The sequence below is a fragment of the Pleurodeles waltl genome, chromosome 6 (genome assembly GCF_031143425.1).
Source record: "Pleurodeles waltl isolate 20211129_DDA chromosome 6, aPleWal1.hap1.20221129, whole genome shotgun sequence".
NCBI classification, from domain to species: Eukaryota; Metazoa; Chordata; class Amphibia; order Caudata; family Salamandridae; genus Pleurodeles; species Pleurodeles waltl.
The window spans coordinates 862,896,337-862,917,295 of record NC_090445.1 but is presented as its reverse complement, the minus strand read 5'-3'; the positions used below and the strand labels follow the sequence as shown (position 1 = coordinate 862,917,295).

The 20,959-nt window shown below is 44.4% G+C and overlaps 1 protein-coding gene across 2 annotated transcripts in view; it reads left to right on the top strand.

Annotated features, from left to right (window-relative positions):
• Positions 1-20,959, top strand: part of EXOSC1 (exosome component 1) — a 128,618-nt gene that overhangs the window by 33,184 nt on the left and 74,475 nt on the right. For both annotated transcript variants that reach the window (XM_069239618.1, XM_069239617.1), the window contains exons 2-4: positions 128-243; positions 3,503-3,577; positions 17,310-17,398. In XM_069239618.1, coding sequence (XP_069095719.1) covers positions 128-243; positions 3,503-3,577; positions 17,310-17,398 — 280 coding nt within the window. The remainder of the gene's footprint in view (positions 1-127; positions 244-3,502; positions 3,578-17,309; positions 17,399-20,959) is intronic.

Below are 20,959 nucleotides of genomic sequence, written 5' to 3'. Positions count from 1 at the left end.
GGGGGGGATCAAAGGTGATGAGAGGGAACATAGAATTGATGATCCACTTGTTTTGATAGTTGGAGGAATTTCGGCCCTGTTAAGTCAGAGTTTCCTGGGCACTGATACCATTTTTTTACACTCATAGGAGAGCGGTTATGCAGCCTTGAAGACTTTTACCCTGGCAGTGGGACATACAGCAGGCATGGATATATTTATGCCTCCCTCTCAGGATATGTGATGAAGAAAAGTGATAATGGAATGGTGAGTAAGGACCAATAGGTTTGTTGTGCTTTCATTCTGTAGTCTGTGTTGCTTGCAAGGTGTTTATGAAACAGTTATTCACCTGTTCCCAAAGGGATTAAGTTCTGTGTTTTGTTTGTCAAGTACTCTACTTTGAATGAAAGCTAACCAAAGGAAACCAGGATTGTGTGAAAGGTTTTAAGGTACAGTGAATAAAATCCGTTTTTAGATAGCTTTTAATGGGTTTTTGGTTTGTGACATAGCCCCAAATTAAAGTCTGTGACAGTGCAAAAAAAACCACACAAAGGGATGAGAAAAAGAGTGCTGGCAAGGTGTGTGGTGAGTAGTAATACGGATGAGTGAATGCTGTCTTAAAATGCTGTAAATAGCTTAAATAATTAAAAATATATAATTAACATGGCCCAAATTAATAATCCATAAAGGTTTAGGATTTTCTTTCCCCTGGCTCCCCACCTCAACTTAACAGTGCTTCCCTAGCATTGTCAATACATTAGCCATTAATATCAGAAGTAAAAAAGACATTCATATTTGCTGCCACGTATCTGCTGGCTTTCGTTTGGCTAGCTTCACCAAAATAATACGAGTGTTGCTGAATTGGATGCCGTGCTTCAGTGCTCCAAGGTCTGGACAAGCTTATAGTTGTGCCTTTGAGATCCTCTAAAAATCAAAAATTGCACACTTGGAGATGTTCCCAAAAATCACTATTATGCAATTATTGCATTCTTAATCTGCTAATACTTTAAAAAAGACCAGGAATAAAAGGAAGACCTGAAAGATACAACTATATTTAGCTTTATGTACAGCTGAAAACAGTCTCAACACCCTGTTGTTTGAGGGTGTTGAGGTGGTGGCTTATATTAGTTTACCCTAAGTTATAATTATAGTTTGTATTAGATCCCTGGAGTTGAACTGCCACAATCTGTTATACATAACAATTGAGTTAGCAAAAACCCGTAGTTTATGACCACAAGTAGACCAGGAGTGACTAGACATATAAGAAAACTAACCGACTCCATTGATTACTTCGTAGTACAGGTTAACTTCAGTTGGACTGCAATTCTAGATTTCTTTGCTTCCTAGAAGTACACGCTGGACTGGAATTTGACATTCGTAGTGACAGTCATGTAGTGACTTCACAGAGAGCTAGGAAGTGGTACTTTGGGTTGTCATTCCAAAGGTCTAGTAGACACTCGGCAGTGCAAACTTTATACTGTCTTTGAGTGCTAAGAGACTGTTCCCTTCTCTGCACATCCCCATATAAATTTCCTCTGTCTCTGAAACATAAACTGCTCCTATGTGAATGTATGTATGCGTTTGTATATTCAATTTAAAATAATTTATTTTAAGAATATTGAAGAGAGCAAACAGTTACCCTAAACATCCATAAAAATTATAATATATCAAATAAATAAATGTAATTACATAGAGCAACCAATTATGCAATAAATCAATGTATAAGCACTGTATTAGGAATAGAAAGCTACATTATCTCTAATTACAAAAGATACAAATGTAAATGCACAAATAACATTTGAAATTGCTTCTCTTTGTAAGATACTTTTTTGTTATACTTCTTTTTTTATGTCGAGCTTACCAGACATTGCAAAAGACCTAACATGGCTTTAACTAAAACATACATCTTATCCATTGCTTACCATTGGTTTACTTTATTATCACTCATTTGATTACTTATTACCTGACGGCTTTCCTTCCCCAAGCTTGCCCATCTTGGTTCCTCCCTTGGAGGATAGACTGTACCATATCTCCGACTGGCGGGCTTCTATCTTTCCACTCCTTACTTTTATGGAACTATTTTTTTCCTTTTTGCTTAGGCAGTCCAGTAGAGTGTATGTGTTTTCCAACTCTGTATTGTGCGCCTCTCCGCTGCGAAACGAACTCCTCCACGCTCAGTGTTATCATCACCTTCATGTTATTAACAAATTGCTGCTTCCCTGCCAAGCTACCTCCCTCTCACACATTCCATGTTGCTTTGTCTCGTGCAGTACTTCTACGTGTGTTACATGCCTAAGTGCTTTGCACCTCCCCACACTCCCCGTTGCTATCCTAAATCCAGTCCTATGCTGCCCTCACCGTTTTTTAGAATTACTTTTTATGGGGTAAAGGCCACTGAGGCAGCAAATAGCTCTCTCTCATATAAGTAAATTAAATAAAATGGCACCTGATTGATTTTGTAGGCACATGTGGTGTGGCCACATCTTTGTTTATTTCTTGAACTATTGGCAGTGCTGCACAACATCTTGTTGGGGCTGTACAGCATTGCTGAAGAGAATTGGCAAGGCCAATAAGTCCTAAAGGCAAAATCTGTTGCTTTGCCAATGCTAATTATACTAGTACTAGTATACAGTAAACCTAAAGTGACAATGCAGCATATATTTATCCCTGGGCTCTTTTGCTAAATAGACTTTAGGCGTGGTAAAGTGCAAATCTAAACTTGAGTAAGGGCATGTGGATTTCTTGTCCAAATGTTGTAACTTACGGTCTTCTATTTCCAAACAATATTAAGCCATAAATTGCTGGTCACACTTGTTACACGGCAAGTACAAGATAAGAATAGAAATGCATTGTTGTCATAACTGGGTTCTGTGACAGTTATTTCTGGGTTTCCAAGCAACCTTGAGGTCCATATTTACATTGTATAATAGATGTTGAAGGTCTACGGAATACAGCATCTCAGTAAACTGTTAGTTTGATTTGAAATTCCAGCATTTTCTTCTTTATTTTAAAGTTCATTTTGACCTGCCTGTCCATTTAATTCATTTTACAAAATGGCAGTAATTTAGCTGTCACAATCACTTTTCTGCTTGTGTAGCATTGTAAGTGGATTTTACCATCTTTTTACATGCATCCTGCTGTTTTACAAACGTGTTTGGTAACACTTTTGGCCTCTTCGATAAGACTTCAGTTATGGTCTCCTTTATATTTACAGTATAGTGGGGTGGGGGGGGGGGGGGAACCCTTTCTTGTCCGCATCTGTATTTTATTACTGGTTTTAATAGTGCAACTCCTTTCTCGTTTCTTTATGTAAGGTGCCTTTTTCTCACAGTGTTTGTTTCGTACAGTGAAGCTAAAGTGTTGCTTTAGTACTTAAGAAAAAAATATTCATACTGGGGGAGAGGGTGAGGGCTCCAAATGCCTCAATTTAAAGACTGTGCTAATATTTGCTAAATGTATTGTTTGTCCTGAATTTCTTACTGTTTAGTGCCACTCATTTTGTCTGGCTCTTATTTCCTTTGTTAAGTTGCCTACGGTTTCTGTGGTGAGAGATGCACAGTCCCAGCTCCTGCCTGATGTGGGTGCAACTGTCACTTGTAAGGTAAGTCTCTTCCAAAGAACTGTTTATTGCATGTATCAGTTGAGTCACACTATCAACAAGAGTTTGTTTCATTCTATCAAAATAGTGGAAGCACTGCCATTCATTACATATGTCTGATTTATTAAGTTGGAAATGTTATGATTATGTTCATTTCCAGTGGTAGTGCTGTAGTGTTTCATGTCCTCAGAACAGAATTAGAGTATTTCAGAAGTTAGCACGTTTTATTCCTTATCATTCTTGTTTTGGGTCCTCCAAATTGTCTCTCTTTACCACCCTACTCTCAGTTGTGAAGTGTATTTTTTTCCCCAGCATCCATCTAGAAAGGAAATACATCACTACATTTCCCAGCTTTCGTGTCACGAAAAGACACGTTTCTAGTTAACTGCCAAACCCATCTTTAAAAGAAAGTCAGGCAAGCGAACATAGCCCAGCATCCATCTGAACAGGAAGCCACCTCTGAGCATCCATCTCTAGAGAAAACGACTATCTCATTTTCCAGCATTCATCTCTGCAGGAGGCTTCCATGTTTCATGTCCTGCAATCGCTCATATTTTAGTCACCGCTTCAGGGCATGCAACTGGCTGAGCTTTTTCAGATTAATGTGGAAAGAGACCTCACCCATTTGGACCTGAAGCTCTTAAGACCAGAATCCCTGCTCAAGGTAAACTAGCTTTATCACACAGACTATTCTAACACATTCATTGCATTTGCCCATTTTAAAACTTCTCAACTTGTCCACACACCACTCGTCTGAACACACCCACCCTCAACACACTCATTTGATGTTCATCAATGCATAGTCTGCCATCATGAACGTGCTTCTTACACCGCTACAGTCATCACCCAAAACAACCTAAAAACACTGTTCTTCACTGAATACACTCAACCTATCGGCATCTCCTGGTGTGCACTGCCAGACACCTACAACTCTGAACTAGGTCAACCACATTTCCACTGCTTTACCTTCTTGTGTACTGCACCTCACCATCCAGGACAGCCGAAAAAGATGAAAAATAGCCTTCCAGTCCCATCTGGAAACAAATCGGCAGGAACTAAACCTGCTAGAACCATTCTTGCCCAACACAGATATCCATACTCTCCTTGACATCTACATCACCACAAGGGAACACATGTTGAACATTACCAAGCCAAAGTCTTCATTAACCTGTTACACTCAAGAGCTTAACAAAAATAAACATACCATATGAAAACAGAATAAGAATCAAGGAAGATAATAAAAACTCCCATATGTCCTCACCCTCCTCAAACGCTACACTGTAATCACTCATCCTCTTCCCAACTAAAGCCTTTTACAGCCAGACCACCATTATTGAGGCAACCAACAGAAGCAAAGCCATCTTAAAGGGCTGTCACTGCACCTGTTGTTTCCCAGAACCCACAGTTCCTGCTTCAGTTGACATGTGCAGTACTATCAGCTTCCACTTTACTGCGAGTATCCCAAAATCAGATCCAGAATTATCACTTCCACTGCCCCCTCACTTCCAAGCATCCCACATCTCCTCGCCACCAAATGAACCTTCTTTAATCCATTGTTGTGTGTTTCCTCAGATATCCTGAAAACTTACGAAGAAGACACCCTTTCTTTTTACACGATGAAATCACTCCAGGGAAACCCCCAACCCTCACTCTCCTTTTTCACATTGTCAATATCTCACTAAGCTAAGAACGTTCTCAGACCCACCTAAAATATGTCAGATCATTCCCTGCTGAAAAAAATACATCTCAACTTTGCTGATTTTACCTGCTTCTGCCCTATTACCTCTTTATCAAGAAGGCTGCCAAAACTCAGCTACAGGGCTACCACTCAGTCTCCAGACCATGCTACAGCCGCCTGCTGGTCCTGTCTGACATCCTTTTCACCCTTAAAGTGATCTACACCCTACATTGCCAACAAACACTGGCTCATACGCATTGATTCCACAATACCAGGGACACTCCCCATCTCATTTGTAATACCATAATGCTCAACATTTTCTCCTATTTCCTTTTATCTCTACTTAGAACCCCTCCGATCTGTTTTTGCACCCAACATCATCAAGAGCCATCAAAATGTGGATGATGGCCAACTCTACCTAAAAAATAAAAATAAAAACTGTTACCCAACAACATACAGAGATTGAAATCCTGCCTTGAATTCATCCAATCCTAGATGTTCACTAACCTCCTAAAGTTAAACCCCACAAAGACTGAATTCCTCCTGCTTGCCATTGGCACCAAAACACCTCCAAATCAAGTTGCGCTCCCCAGTTTAACCCTATCTGGTTGTTATAATCTTTATATAATGTCTATTGTAGGTATCGCCCTGTGAATTATTTATGTTCATTTATTTGGATGTGTATTTCATAAATAAATTTGCTATTATTAATGTTATTAGTCATTGCAGCATGATAATTTAACTTGCTTGAACATATTCATGTTTATTTTTCCACAGATTGCATTGTTTTTTCTAGTTATTGTTTCTAAATAATAAACAGGGCTCTGTAAAAAATTAGGTACCTAAATTCTCAATTATTGTTTTTAAACCAAGGTTTCACAGATATAAGTAATTGAAAGGTGAGGTAGGGTTACTGTTATTTATTTTGAAAATGTTCAACATTGTTCAAACAGAATATATGAACTGGAGCAAAACATAATGAGACACTGAGGGTTTTCGTTCAAGGGATTAATTTTAAACTGAGGGTCAAACTGAAGCCGTAATCACTTTTTCTTGCTGAAGGCTACAGGGAGGGTATGTCCAGTCTTTTACTCAGCTTATCTGCTGATTCACAGATGCAAACGGGAACAGCAGCTGCTGTTTCTTTGCTGAACATTGGTTCCATTGTTTAGAAAAGGTATGCAGGTGTTAGCATTACCCCATTTTGGTGCTAAATTTATCTTAGTTGTCCTAGAGGAAGGAGGAGTTTGGGATATCAATGTAAAGAAACCATATAGCATCATTATATCACAATAGTTTTTATTATTTTGCCTTCTGATAAGAAATATTACCACTATAGTAGTTGCTGTTCATATTGTGTGCACTAGGATAGGATTTTGATTTTAATAACTCTTGAAATTACAATCCTAGTTTTCTTGAGTGTGCCTGTTCATGATGCACAGGATTTTGGGTTCCACTAACTACTCCTGTGAAGTTGCACATTTCTGATTGTTACCTAAAACACACCTCTTTCCAGTGATGCCCAGTGGGTTGCAGGGTGGTTGCAGTCGACCTGGTTCTCTGTTTCCTCTTGGCACATTGACTACGTCCTTAGTGCCAGAGGGTTGAGAAAGACCAGTTCTGGGTGGTGTTCTGAAAGGAAGTCCAGAAAATTTATCCACACTTGATACTTAAGTTGACAGGCTAAAAAACAAATTTTGGATTCATCCTGTACATAGATCTTGCTTACATTCGGGCAACACATCACCAGACAACTTTGTTCCAACTGTCCCTCTTGAAGAAAGTGAAACTGTTTCTTGTGGAACACAGTTTTAGAACAACTGGATGGAGCCTGCTGAGTGGTCTGCATGATATGAACCGATGTTGCTTAGGCATTCTATGCACATTGGCACCACTAATGAAGGACTCTAGGAAATTGAACCATGTATCTTCCACGTTAAAATACCTACACTGATTCCACTCTGCAGCCCGATCACCTTCAAGACCAGCGACATTACGTAAAAAGCCCTCAACAACAAGACCCAAGGTTACCTGGCAAACAAACTAGCCATACCCTGAGGTATGTTGCCCGATCAGGGGCTGGCTATTTCCAGACTGGAGACTAAATAGTGTGAAAATTATACATGTATTGTAAAAGCCAATGGATCTTATCTTTGGGACCTATTGGCTTCTCCACTGCCTTTTGGTGATGCTCTTCAGTGTCTGCCTTTTTGTCTTTGTTGTATAGTATAGTAAAAAACTAAAATTTGAAGGAAAAAAAGATGCAATGATGTAACCACTGCTGAGGGGCTGTATTCCACTAGCGCGTGCATGCGTTGGATCAGTAAATAAAGAAATATAGATATTTTTTTTATTTTATGCACAAAATTGCACATTTATAAAGTCCATAGGGGTCGGGAGGGTAATGGATTAGTGAAGGGGGAAGAAGGTGGAGGTGAGGAAAGGAAAAGCATTGCACAAGTTGGAGGGCAAAAATTGTGTGGGTGAGGGACAAAGCACACATGGCAAGAAGGACACAACGCAGGCAGTAGAACACAGTCCTGGAGTTGGGGAGATAAGCACACATTAGCAAGTAAATGAAAGTGACAGCAACACTGAGAGCAGCGGAAGGGAAGCACACGAGGGCTAGAACAACGGAGTTTGAGGATGAGAAGCACAGGAGAGAACAACATAAACACCAAGTGCAGGGGTGGGCTTTTGAGTGGAGCATACGGTTGGGAGAAGGAAAGAGCTGAAAATACCTTACGCACATGGAGTGCTTAACGAAAAAGAGGAAGAAAAGTTTGCTAAAAATGAAAAGAGGGAGGATAGAAGCCAGCCAATCAGAGAGATGGCACATAGGCTATGTTCCAAGGTAGGGATAAACACAAGATTGACAAACTGGGACAATGAAAGCCATCTAATAAGAAGCAGGCAAATGAATGGCAAGCAGTGGGCAGGCTGAAATTCCCCATAGGGTTTTGTTAAGCACACAGCAGGCCTTTTGCAACCAGACAGCTTGCGTTGTTTGGTAGGCTTGACCTGAAAACCAGAAGGCAAGCCGCCTTCTTAGATGCCCCAGGTTTTGGAACGCCATCCCTGTTGACATAAAATTAGCACCATAAATTCAGAAACAAACATAAAAACACACCTCTTTAAGGAGCATTAACACTGACCAACATTGTTCCTTTGACCTTTTCCTGGGGGCTCTGTTTCTTGTTCAATGTTCCTTTGCTCTCAAGCTAGCTTCATGTCTACAAATACCAACATATATATAGGTAGCATGCTTACCTTGGCTACAAATATACACATGCCTAATCTTCAAAATGTATGACTACATCTGTTTGAGCGTGAACCCCAAATTGTATGGAGCTGCGTTGTACTTTCTAGAACCTTCAGGTGATATAACCTGCTTCTTGTAGGAAGCTGGCTCATTATGTAGTGGACCAAAAAGAGGTACACTGCCAAGAGTCCAGGCCAACCCAAAGAAATTACGGAGGCACAAATGACACTCCAAATGCTCTCTCTTGTGGTAATGTGGGCGAGCATTTAGGCATATCAGAGTGTAGTGCTAATCATGTAATGCACACACATAGGCAGTAAGTGAGAAACACACACAATAAAGAAATCCAACGCTAATTTATAAAAATTACACATACTTTTATATAAATTTAGATACTAAGATCATTGGAATTCGGTGAGTACTTTTTGAGATATGACTTTTTACACTTTTCAGAAGACAACACTTGCATTTTTCTGTAACTGCAATGTTACCCTATCGGAGATAAAACATATACGGCAAACAGGTCCTTCACAGCAAATTACAGGACCAATCTTCTAGACTTAAGGTGAGTACAGGGCAGGGTCCATGGCTGTCTAACAGATCACCTCGGGTGACACTGGGGCGGCCCGGTGCAGTGGTGTAGTTCAATGTCTGGTGCCCCTTGGAAGTCAATGGGGATCGTTCCGGTCAGAAAGATGCTGCAGGGGTGTACTGGGGAACCAGTCGGGGAAACGACCAAGAGGGTTAGGTCCTTGTGATACTTGGGGATGTAGGAACACCAGTGGTCCTCTTCTCCTCGTTCTGGGCCGGCCAGGTGCAGAGGTGTCTTTGACCATTGGATTCCCGTCACTGGTGGCGGTTCCGGTAGAGGGGGGTCCACAGAAACAGGCTGCAGACATGGACTGGAGGGTCCAGCCCAACTGAACCAACAAGAGGGCATAGGTCTCACGAGGCTTGGGGATGTAGGGACACCAGTGGTCCTCTTCTCCGTCCGGGGTGGCCAGGTGCAGTGGACCGTGAGACCTCCGTCACCAGAGACAATTGCGGTAGAGAGGGGCCTGCAGAAGAAGGCTGCAAGTGCCAGGTGCGTGATATCTCTTGGGCTTCTTCTCTGGAGGGCCTGTTCACCATGCTGACACCTTTGGCCCACTTCATTTCAGGCTTAGAGGCATGGGTGGAGTGGGGCTGTCTGGCCTAGAGTTTTGGTGGTCATGGGTCCTCTCATTTCTTCTCTGGGTGCCTGCAGATGCAGGGAAGCAGCTCCTCTGCTCCAAGGGAGATTCTTCTGGCAATTGGTGAAGCACTGGCAGCTCCCCATGTTTCTTGGCGTCTGCACTGAGGCAGTACAAGTCAGTTGCTCCACAACGGTCGGGTGCAGCAAGTCAGTTGTGCTCCTCAGTTCAAGGGTCAGCAGTCTTCTTTGTCCTATTCTTTTGTGTCCAGTGGAGATCTGAGGTCCTGGTATCCAGGGGTCCCTCTAAATACTCGATTTAGGGGTGTTAAGGGGAGTGAGGGATAGTGGCCAATGGGCTACTTACCCCTATGATCAATATGCCCCCTAGAGGACCACTACGTTTGGGGTGTGGGCATCACCCTGCCCCAGAATTCCTCATTCCACCACACACAAGATGGTGGAATTTCTAAGGCTGTGTTCACTTCAGGCTGGTCACCCTAGAGGTGTGTCGCTGCCTGCAAGTTGTCTGCTGTGTAGCTAATTTTTCCACCTATCCAGGTGCCAAATGGCACTGGGGCAGGAGGCCAGCATCTCCCTTCTTGGGGAAGCCAGATCTGCTTACCAAAGACGCTGGGCTTCTTTGAAGCTCCCCTGTCTTGGTATGCAGGTGTGTAACAGTCCTGCCAGAGCAGGCTTTGTTCCTGACCGCCCGAGAACAAAGACTCTCACTCTAGGGGGTCAGAAACTTGTCTTTTGGTGGCAGACTGGTGGAAACCAGTCAGTCAGCACTCCAGCAGTTGCTATGTTTTTAGGGGGCACCTCTAAGGTTCCCTCTAGGTGCATGTATTAATAAATCCATCACTGGAATCAGTGAGTGTTTATTAATCTGAAATGTTTGATACCAAACATCCCTAGTTTCAGTGAAGCCATCATGTAGCTGGGGAACTTGTATTGACCAATGTCCAGCACATGTACTTAAATTGCTTCCCTGTTCACTTACTATGTTTAAGAATCGACAAAGACATAGCATGGGCAGATAATTCCCTGCTGAAAAAATATATCTCTCAACGTTGCTTAACTTTTCATGCAGAGATGTTCTCACCTGTAATATAATGCACACTACCTTAGGGTTGTAAGGCCTGCTGTAGGGGTGACTTATAAATGTTACAGGCAGTGTTAGGGGACATGGCACAAACATGTGTGCCATGTCGTGGTTTCACTTTTTGGAGCAGCTCGTCACGCAGCCTGCAGTGGCAGTCTGTGAGAGTTTGGTGCTGGGTCCCTTAGAGTGGCACAAGTTATGGTGCAGCTCGTAGGGACCCTCTTTAGTCCCTACCTATGCCCTAGGTACCACTTACTAGGGACATACAAAGGTGCTATGGGCCTGGTCACTTGGGCATCAAGTGACCAGTGGTATTGCTTTTTGGGAAGGAGCACTGGCACTGGGAACCTGGTTAGCACAAATCCTGTGCACTTCAGTCAAAGTTGCATCAAAAACCCAGTTTCCTACACTTATTGGCTCTATTTGTTTACATTTCAATGTTTGTCAGATATCTTTAGCATTTCCTAACCTTGGCCTATTTGTTTCAGTGTTTTTGTCCAACAAAATAAGCGCACCCTTTTATTTTAGAGCTGCAAATGACAACCCAGAGAGGGACATCTTGTGAGACCGTAAATGGGTGAAGCAATATACCTGGTTCTGAGGGTCTCAGAGCAAGTCCTTTGCCGATATCATTCATGGGAGCCTAGAAAATCAGGCCTGATGAAGCTTATTTTATGACTAGTGCACACTCTTACAGAAAGGGGTTGTGTGGCGTATATGGAAAAAGCAGGTATCCACTCTGCTTATGCTAATAGATGAATGTGGATGTAGCTGAATAGAATAAAATGCATTCTTTCTTGTATTTGCTAGAAATAGAACGTTTAAAGCTGTTTCACTATGCATATACAGTTGCGGTACGGTGCCTACATACTTATTCTTGTATGATCAAAATCTGGATTCCCAATGAGATTTAGAAATAGGTGTGCTTTAACCTCTATTTTAGAAGTTTGAACATAAAATAGATTCATGGGCAACTAAGGAAGCGTTTCCCATTCCAGTGAAAGATTGCAGGCAAGTCTGTTCATTTCTAACCATGGATGTTTTTGTTCAAATCCATATGTTCATTGTAATTTATAATTCAACTTCATGAAATTATGACAACTTTCCCACCAGTTACCTTATCAGATTTGGCAGCACTAGTAGTAGAGTTCCTTTCTGTGGCAGTATTTTGCTGATGTTACTGATTGCACCATATCAGTGGAGCAGTGCTAGTTGAGGCACTATGTGTTCACATCTGTTATCCCCTCCTTATTTTTGTTGGGAGTGTTGGTTTCATCTTGCAACTGGGCCAAGTACACCTTCTGCATTTGACTCTCAGTGGTAGCTGTGACAAGCAGTCAAAGGCTCCATCCGGGGTAAGTGTAGTTACAGGTGAGTGAACACGACTCAGAACTCAAAGTGCACGCAGTGTTTTCAATAAAGTAATGTCCAGTCATATAGTTGCTCTATACATTCAAATGAATAACCACATTTGTAAGCAACAACAGAATCCACCTGAGGCAAATCCCTGTCCTACCGTCTTCCTTCTAACTTGTTTGGGGTTCTTCCCCATTCACTGGTAGCTGCATCCGGGGAATGCTCACTAGTAGGCCGTACTCAAGAGTTCCTCTTTGACTCTTTTAGGAACTAGTCAAAAGTGTCTGTGATGCCTCAGCACCGTCTGCAGCGAGTCCTCCTGGGTCCCACAGGCCCAGTACAAGTCTTACCTGCTCCTGTAGTATGGAAGCGTTTAGCAGGGCAGTGAGTTTCTTGTCTGCAGGCACTCGCAAGTGCTGATCCTGTTCAGAGAAGTCAGACTGCTCGAGGTGAATGTGGTGGTACCCGGCAGGTGCAAGCTCTCTCGCTTGAGCGGCGCACCAGCTTTTCCCAGAGATTGGAGATGTCCCCAACCTGTGAAGCTGAGGTAAGTCAATCTTCTTGCAGCCTTTTCGCAGGCAACAGTCCAAACATTTTGCAATAATGGTACATTAGACCCTTTTGGCATACGGAGTTGCTGCAGTACTTTCCACCTAGGTGCAGACTTATACGGTGCAGTCGCAGACACCGCAGTGGCCCCTCCTGGAGTATGGGGTCGCTGCCAAGGCAGCCACCAGGCTCCACGTGCTGGCAACTGTAACTTTAACAGTGGCCTCCTTTGGGATACTGGGTCACCGCAAAAGTACGGCTTTGGCGCTTCCCACATCGCTCAATACAAGGCTCAGTCTGCACCTGAATTCTCCTGGCATACAGAGGTTGCCACATCACTCCTGCACATGGACAATGACCTGTCGGTGCACAGTTGTTTCCTCACACTTCATTCAGGGAGCCCTTTAGTTAGGGGTCCCCAGTGGACCTGTGTGCTTCCAAAGCTCTTACTTCCTCTTGGCAAGCAGGCAATCACTGATGATGTGGCTCCAGGGCATGCAGTCTTGGTTTCCCTTGGTGATGCCCCCTTACCCAGCAGGGAGACTAGCAGGTCTTGGCTCCCAGTCCTGGCCACATGGAGAAGTCTTGCAGAGTTTACCCTACTCAAATAGCCGTCTGGCTGCTTGGCAGACAAAAACGTTTGGCGTCTCAACCTCCCCTTCTTATAGTCCATTTCCAGACGCAAAATGTGATTTAGGAACTGAGGCGGTCATTTCAACCACGGCGGTCTTTTCACAAGACCGCCGAGGGACTGCCGTGCTGAAGACCGCCAGTGCTGGCGGTTTTCCGCTCGGCGAATTATGACTGCTGGCAGCCCTCCGTCCTTTTCCGGACGGAGAGCCACAAGCAGCCATACTGGTGGTCGGCGGGGAAGTGGAGGTTGCTCCACCTCCCCGTCCACAGAACACCGCCCACTGAATCACGTTACATGATTCGGCGTGGCGGTGTTCTGTTGACGGGGTGCTGGCGGTGGAGCAGCCCCCATGGATCCCGTCCCCTCCCGGAGGATCAACGGACCAGGTAAGTTGATCGTCCGTTAGGGGCGGGGGGTGTTGTGTGTTGTGTGCGTGCATGGGGGTGTGCGTGTGAGTATGGAGAGGGGGTGTGTGAGTGCGTGTATGCATGCGGGGGGTGTTGTGTGTTTGGAAATGTGTGCGTGTCTGTCTATGTATGTCTGTGTGCGTGTATGCCTGTGTGTGTGGCTGTTGGAATGTTTGTTGGTGTGTGTGCGGGTATGTGTGTTGGTGGTGTCTGCGTGCGTGTCGTGTGTGAGTCTGTATAGTGATGTTGGGGGTGGGGAGGGAGGTCCTGCCACCTTTGTGGGGTGGGTGTGTCGGGGAAGGACTCGGGGGTGGGGGGAGACCCCTATCAGTGCCAGGGAAGGAATTCCCTGGCACTGATAGTGCTTACCGCCATGGATTTCATGGCGGTTCCCAACTCCATGAAATCCATGGCGGTCAGCCGGGTCATGATCCTGCCGGCAGTCTTGTGACGGCCGCCGGGTTGGGGACCCAAGTCTCCAGCCCAGTGGTCGTCTCTGCCCTGGCGGTTGGTTCGGAGAAGTGGCGGATGACCATGGCGGTAACCGCCATGGTCATGATTCCATTTTTTTTACCGCCATCCTGTTGGCGGTAAGACCGCTGCTTCTCCACCAACCTCCAGGGTTGTAATGAGGGCCAAAGTGTTTGAAGTTTGAAGTTGGGTATTCATCTCCTTTTAACCAACCTGACAGCCTGCCTGCTGCCTCTGACCCAAGGAGAAAAACAGACTCATTCCGCCACTCTGTAGACTCCAAGAAACCCAGAGGGCTGCCAGTACCAGAAGAGTCTTCCTTGTAGGAGAGGAGCTGCTTCCCTGCATCTGCAGGCATGCTTGTAAAGTCTGGTACTCTCCCCTGTTGGCCATCGAGCCCTCTGAGGGATCAACAAGCCAGGAGAAGACTGTTTGGAGCCCAGGAGGGCATCCCCACATCTTCACAGAAGTCCCAAGACGCTGACCCCGCCCGGAGGCTCTCTGCACCTAGTCCTAGGGCAGTGGTTTCCAGCCTGTGGTCTGTGGATCCTAGGGGGTCTGCGAAACTTCCTCAGGGGGTCCGCGACTGCATATAAAATTAATATTAACAGATTAGAAAACTGTATATAAATCAAGTGCCTGAATTTGCAATAGAAAATTTTAAAACCTACTGTAAATGTCAAGGAATTTGAAATTGGAGGCTAAAAATTAAATTAGTGTCCTTAGATTGATTCCTGGGAGCAGTGCAGGTGCATCAAATAGAATACAGTATGGATAATAAATGGCTTCAATTGAATTTAGAAAAGCTTCAACCTTCTTATTAAAATGAATTTGTTTTTTTTGTATGTATTTATATTTGTTTGTAAAATGTGTTATCAGTTGTGTATTTGTTTGATGAATGCTTGTTTCTGTTTTTTGTGTATTTCATTTCAAATCACAGACCATGTTTACTGACTTCCAGTAATGACTCAGTGGGGGAACCTCTGATTCCAATAATGATTCAGGGGTGGTCCCTGGCTTCCAGGAATAAAAAAGTTGAGGGTTCACAGAAGTTTGAAAAACACTGATCTAGGGTACTGGACCCCTTCCAGCAACTAAGACTTGTTGGTGGTCCAATGTAGATTCCAACAACACCAAAACAGACCTGCCATCGAGGGACATCAGGATCCACAAGGCCATTTAGGACAAGTGGCCCCACTGCCCTGTTTCCCCTCCTCACTAGATCACCAAGACGCAGAGCAAGTCCCTGATCAACACGACCCGACACCTCTGCACCGAGCCCCACAGCCCGAGTCTGAGGGAGTCGATGGTGGCCATGGTGTCCTGAGACCCTCTGGAGCTGAGCCCATCCTTGGGTGTGGCCAGACTGGACTTCATTTGCTACTTGCAGCCTCTTCCTGCAGGCCCCCTCCAACCGTGAGTAACTCCAGCACCCGACCCAATGCCAAAAGACACCACTGCACCCGAACACCGCAGCCTGAGACGTGGACCAACGGAGTCCCTACTTGACAGAGGACCTCAAGGGTTGAGCCCTCTGTGGGTTCCCCCGGTCTGACTTTCCAGCCCCAGCTTGCAGCAACCTCCCGGCCAGACTGTTTTCCATTAAAGTGAATTGGGCACCCAATGCCGTAGCATACATCGGCCTCTGGATGCCCCAGAGCCTTCCGAGGTGACCTGTTGGTGTGGCCTTCGACCTTCTCATACTCACCTTATTCCCTGCGGAACGGTCTCGTAAGTAGTTGTAAAGTGTCTGAATGCAGTACATGCTCTCTCCCATAGTGCAATTTTTGGGTGCGGTCATGTTATCCTAAGTGTCAACTGTTAAAAACTGTAAAAATTCATAACTCAAAAACTACTCACCTGATTCAGATAATCTTGTTGTCAAAATTTATATAAAAGTACATGTTATTTTTTTATAAATTAGTGTCGGATTTCTTTATTAAGTGTGTTTTACTGCCAATGTGTGTGCATAACACGCTTAGCGCTACGCTCTGAAATGCTTAACTGCTTGCCCACACTACCACAGAAGGGAGCATTTGGGGTGTCATTTGTGCCTCTGTAGCTCCTCTGAGAGTTGTCTGGACTCTTTCCACAGTGTACCTCTTTTTGGTCCACTAGATAAAGAGCCAGCTTTTTACACACATGCATTCAACACACACACACTCATTCTGCTCACACTGTTCAGTACTGTGGTTTCTCTGTATTGTACCAGAGTGTGTTATTTGCAGGCAAACACACTGCCAGCTCACACACACACTTACCATGTACCCTCTGCACAGCACTTCAGTATTCATGTATTGTATTTCTTGCAAGCACACATACACACAGCATATGAGTTTCATTGCACAGCACTACATCTTTTGTGTAGTGTATTCTTTGCAGGCATGCATACACTCAGCACATGCAGTAATCACTCATGTACTGCATAGTACTGCTTTACCGTTGTACTGTACGCTTCCGAGGCACACATACATCCAACACACACTATTACTGCATATGTAGCACTTAACATCTACCTGATGTAGGCCAAAGTTGACTTAAGCACACATCAGTGGAACTTTAAAAAAGGTGAGTGAGCCTGTAAGCCCCACCCAAGTGACACAGGGAAAAAAGGGCCTGTTCACTTCTAGTGATCATTGCACAGTATACTGCAACAACCGAACTCGTGCTGCTTAACTCTTGCTGAAGGCAGTAGCCTTCCACCACTACGAGGGTAGGGCTTTGGTCACCCCTCCTCGTCCAACAAGACCACAGTCTGTGAAACAGGCCTATGTCGCGGCGCATAGCAAGATCCGTGTTTGCCTTTTATAAAAAAAGAATCTGCATTAGGAAGCCAGACAACAGTACAGATGGGCTTTCAGGGTAGAGGCACACGTCTCTTACCTTGAGAGGACTTTTCCATCCTAACAGTCAGGATGCTCCATCTCACTTTCATAGTTCGCCACCTGAAGAGTCACCACTCACAACTCTTGGAAGGGGAGAGCTCAACACTTCACTTTTACACCTGGGCAGTGTTGCTGCTGATAGAATTGTCCACCCATATTCCAGCAGGTGGCACATTTTTGAAAGCCAATGTTCTCATCTGTGTATTCTTTCTTACAGGTGTGCAGCATCAATTCCCGCTTTGCCAAGGTTCAGATCCTCTACATTGCATCCACTCCATTGAAGAATACTTTCAGAGGAACAATACGGTATTTACCATTCCAGACTCCATTTCACAAATCTACTTTGACAAGTGGCATAACACCATACCTCTCTAAAACCCTCCCACCTTTCCCCCAATTCAGTTTTTCTTTTTGGAACCACCTTTATTGTAGGCAGCATTCAGAGGACTTGCAATGTTATGTTGATTTCCTTATGCTGTGTTGAATAATCCTTTGCTAATGTTTCCTTGTACCCCACTCTTCTCCCGTTCTTCCATTTTGCACCCTCTTTGTTTTCCCTCTTCTCCTCAAATATTAGTAGTCCCTAGTGTAAATCTCTAGTAACCCATGTAAGGATTGGAATTCAGTGAGTCCTCTTGTAGTTAGTCTATCTCTGGCAATATTTGGGTCTGTTTTCTTTCTCCTCAATGATGTGTCCCCCATCATAATTACTACTTTACACACATGCTTGCTTTCTTACCCTGCTTCCCAGGTTGCTTGAATGCCACTAGTCCATGGGAACTGGATTTACTTGCTGCTGTCTGGGTGTACCACTACACCTGAGCACCAGCAGCAAGTCTAGGTGTTTATTTAATTCTATTCAGGATACACCTGAGCACCAGCAGCAAGTCTAGGTGTTTATTTAATTCCATTCAGGAAATTAAAATCTTTCTGGGAACATTAGATCGCTCTTGAAACTGAATTGTGTTACCCGGTTCATCATGCACATCCCCTTCAAGAAGATTGTGGGGCAGGCTGTGATTCCTTTGTTCTATATGTGGGAATTCTTGTTAGCAATCTATGTGCAACATGTTTTGTAGACAACTGGACGGTCTGTGGTTCTTAATATTTGCTGTGGAGTCTTGCCGCTACCAGTTTGTGCTACCTTTAGGCTTGTCTGTGGATCTGTGTGTCTTACCTGTGGTAACTTCTCTTCACTGAATGGGATCCAATGTTATCTCACCTGGATGGATAGTGAATCTTTGCTCTTTCTTTTCTAAATTGGATGTGAATTCCATATGGCAGGGTATTATTTGAAACAGCTTGTTTTTTTTGCTGAATGTGAAGAAGTCTTGCATCATCCCTGTTCTGGAGAGACCTGTTATGTAGGCCTTGCATCAGAAAGAGATGAGGTCTTTCTGCCAAAAGAGAGAAAGGCCTGTCTCCAGGAGTGTCCGTGGGTATTGTTGGCTGGCCAGATGGTCTTAGTCTGGGAGTGACTAAGGGATAAGGGCTTCATCACAGTCTCTACTCTCACTGGAATCTGGAGAGCCAGGATTACGACGTCCAGGTTGCAGTGATGTCTATGATCATGCAGGGTCCGGAACAGGGGTTAGTGCTCGCACATTTGTGGGTGAATAGGTTCCTCTATCCCCTCCACATTGCTTCCTCTGATAGCAACAATGGCGGTTTATGACCATCTTGAAGGTGGCTGGAGCTAGAGGGGCAAGGATCATCAGGGTTGAGGGATATTAGTGCTTGAACTGTTGGCAGGGTCACAGAAACGGGGATTTGAAGGAAACCGGTTTTGTGCAGGCTCACACCCACTTTTATCCCCCATTTTGACTACCAGGCACTGGTATGATGGCTCTGAAAATGCTCAAAGCCCTGCTAATCGGGACTCTGACTCTTAAAGGGACATATGGTTGTTTGGATTACACCCAAATGGCATAGCTCACATTACTTGTAATTTGGTACCTAGGGCCTGTAAGTTGAAGTCTCTCTTGTGGACTGCAGCACTAGTTGTGGCATCACAAGTACAACAAAGTAAAACATGTCTCCCAGACTGCCACTGCAGACTGGTAGGGCAGTTTTAACTAGCTGACTCAAATTTGTCATTGAAAGTAATGGCAACGCCCCGTCCTCCCTTTTTTAATATAATTATCACATCTAAGGTAGGCCTATTGAGTTCTAAGGCAGCGTGCTGTATATTAAAAGGGAGTACCTGTACCTTTACGTGTTCCAGCAGTAAAATCCTTTAATTGTCATTTTTACTGTGGAAAAGGGTAGTAGCTTCATTGGCGAGTGCAGAGTTACAGGCTGACAACTTCTGACTGGGACTACTAAAGTTGGCACTGTGAGGTATCGAAAGAATCAGTGCAGTAAATCTGATTTAATGGTTACATCGAATTTAATGTCTCTGGTGGGCAAAGTGCAACTATGGAAGTTGCCATTTTAGTTGGCCAAAATATTCAAAGCCTGTTTATAGTTGCACATAAGGACTGTCCTCCCAGACAGCCTTTTGCCCTTCTGAGGAGACATGTGAACAACTCCCGGGAAAGGACACAATAGAACATCTGTGTGAGGGAGAAGTGTTACCTTTCCCTGGCAGGAAGCCACATGGGTGTTAGCCCTAAATGCAGGCTTCATAGAAGAAGCTGCCTTTGAAGGGCACATGGAAACACTTGAGAGAGGGGCTGCTCTATTGTTTAGGTAGACATGTTGGCACTAGAAACAGCGAGAGAGAGAGAGAGTGAGGAAACCAGTTGTCAAACCGGTTTTCCAGGGCAATGTAACCCCCTTGGTAGCCACATCTCTGGGTTGAACTAGGGAACTCTGCACACTGAGAAAGGGGGTCCTACCATCTTGAGAGTCAGCAGAATAGAACACTCTTGTATGACTAGATACCACACTTAACAAGACGTAGTCATCATGGAGAGAGGGAATCCAGTTGCCCATTGGCAAGTGGCTGCAACCTCCCATTAGGCCATTTTCCGGGCATAAAAAGAACCCATGGGGCACCCAGAACTCTGGTGTCAGACTGGAGAAGATGACTGAAGGACTGCCTTGCTGCACCAAGCATGTGGTGAAGATTGGTTGTATCAATGTGGACTGCACCTGCCGTCTAGCAAAGAAAGAGGGAGTGTGCCTGCTGAGTCCTGCTCATGGAAGGTCAATTTCTGAGCCCAGTTAAAGCAAGAGACTCCATAGGTCAGTTGGCTGACCTTCTGTTTGCGGCACAGGGCCACAACACCCTGCTGGGTGAGCTGGTAGCCCAAATTCCCAAATTGGGGTCCTCTGTTTTACCCTTTCCACTCTGACCCTCTTAGCTTTCGGCTACATTTGCTGCTCTAGGAGTCATGTTGGCTTATCAATTAGGGGAGGTTGGGGTCTTAGGGGATCCGTGCCCTATATCTGTTTCATCCTATCTGTAATTTCCACTCTCTTGAAGCTCATTGGACCATTCTCTTATGTGGATAGTCCCCAGGTCAAGTAGTGCACTGATTCTTTTTATTTCTTATTAGCTTACAGAACCAGAGTAAGAAGCCCATCACTGCAACTTTGAATAAGTGGTTTGGCTAATCATCACTAGGCTCTAACTTAATTTAGCTAGGACTGTTCTGCGTAAGTTCAAGTGGTGCTTCCAGCCTAAAATGTAGGTTCATGGGAAGAGTGGGATTCTCTTGTGCAAGGTTTATCATGCTGTCACTTAGGCTTCTCCTCACACCTTAATGTTCCATTATCGAATAGATGTAAAGCCGCCCAACGGCCTTTTTATAGTGCTAGTGTCCTGTAAGGAGTTAACATGTAGGACTTTGCTTGATAAAATTCACAATTATAGCACTGCATTCCTGTATCCTGTCACTTTTTGGTTCTTGAAGTCTAGGA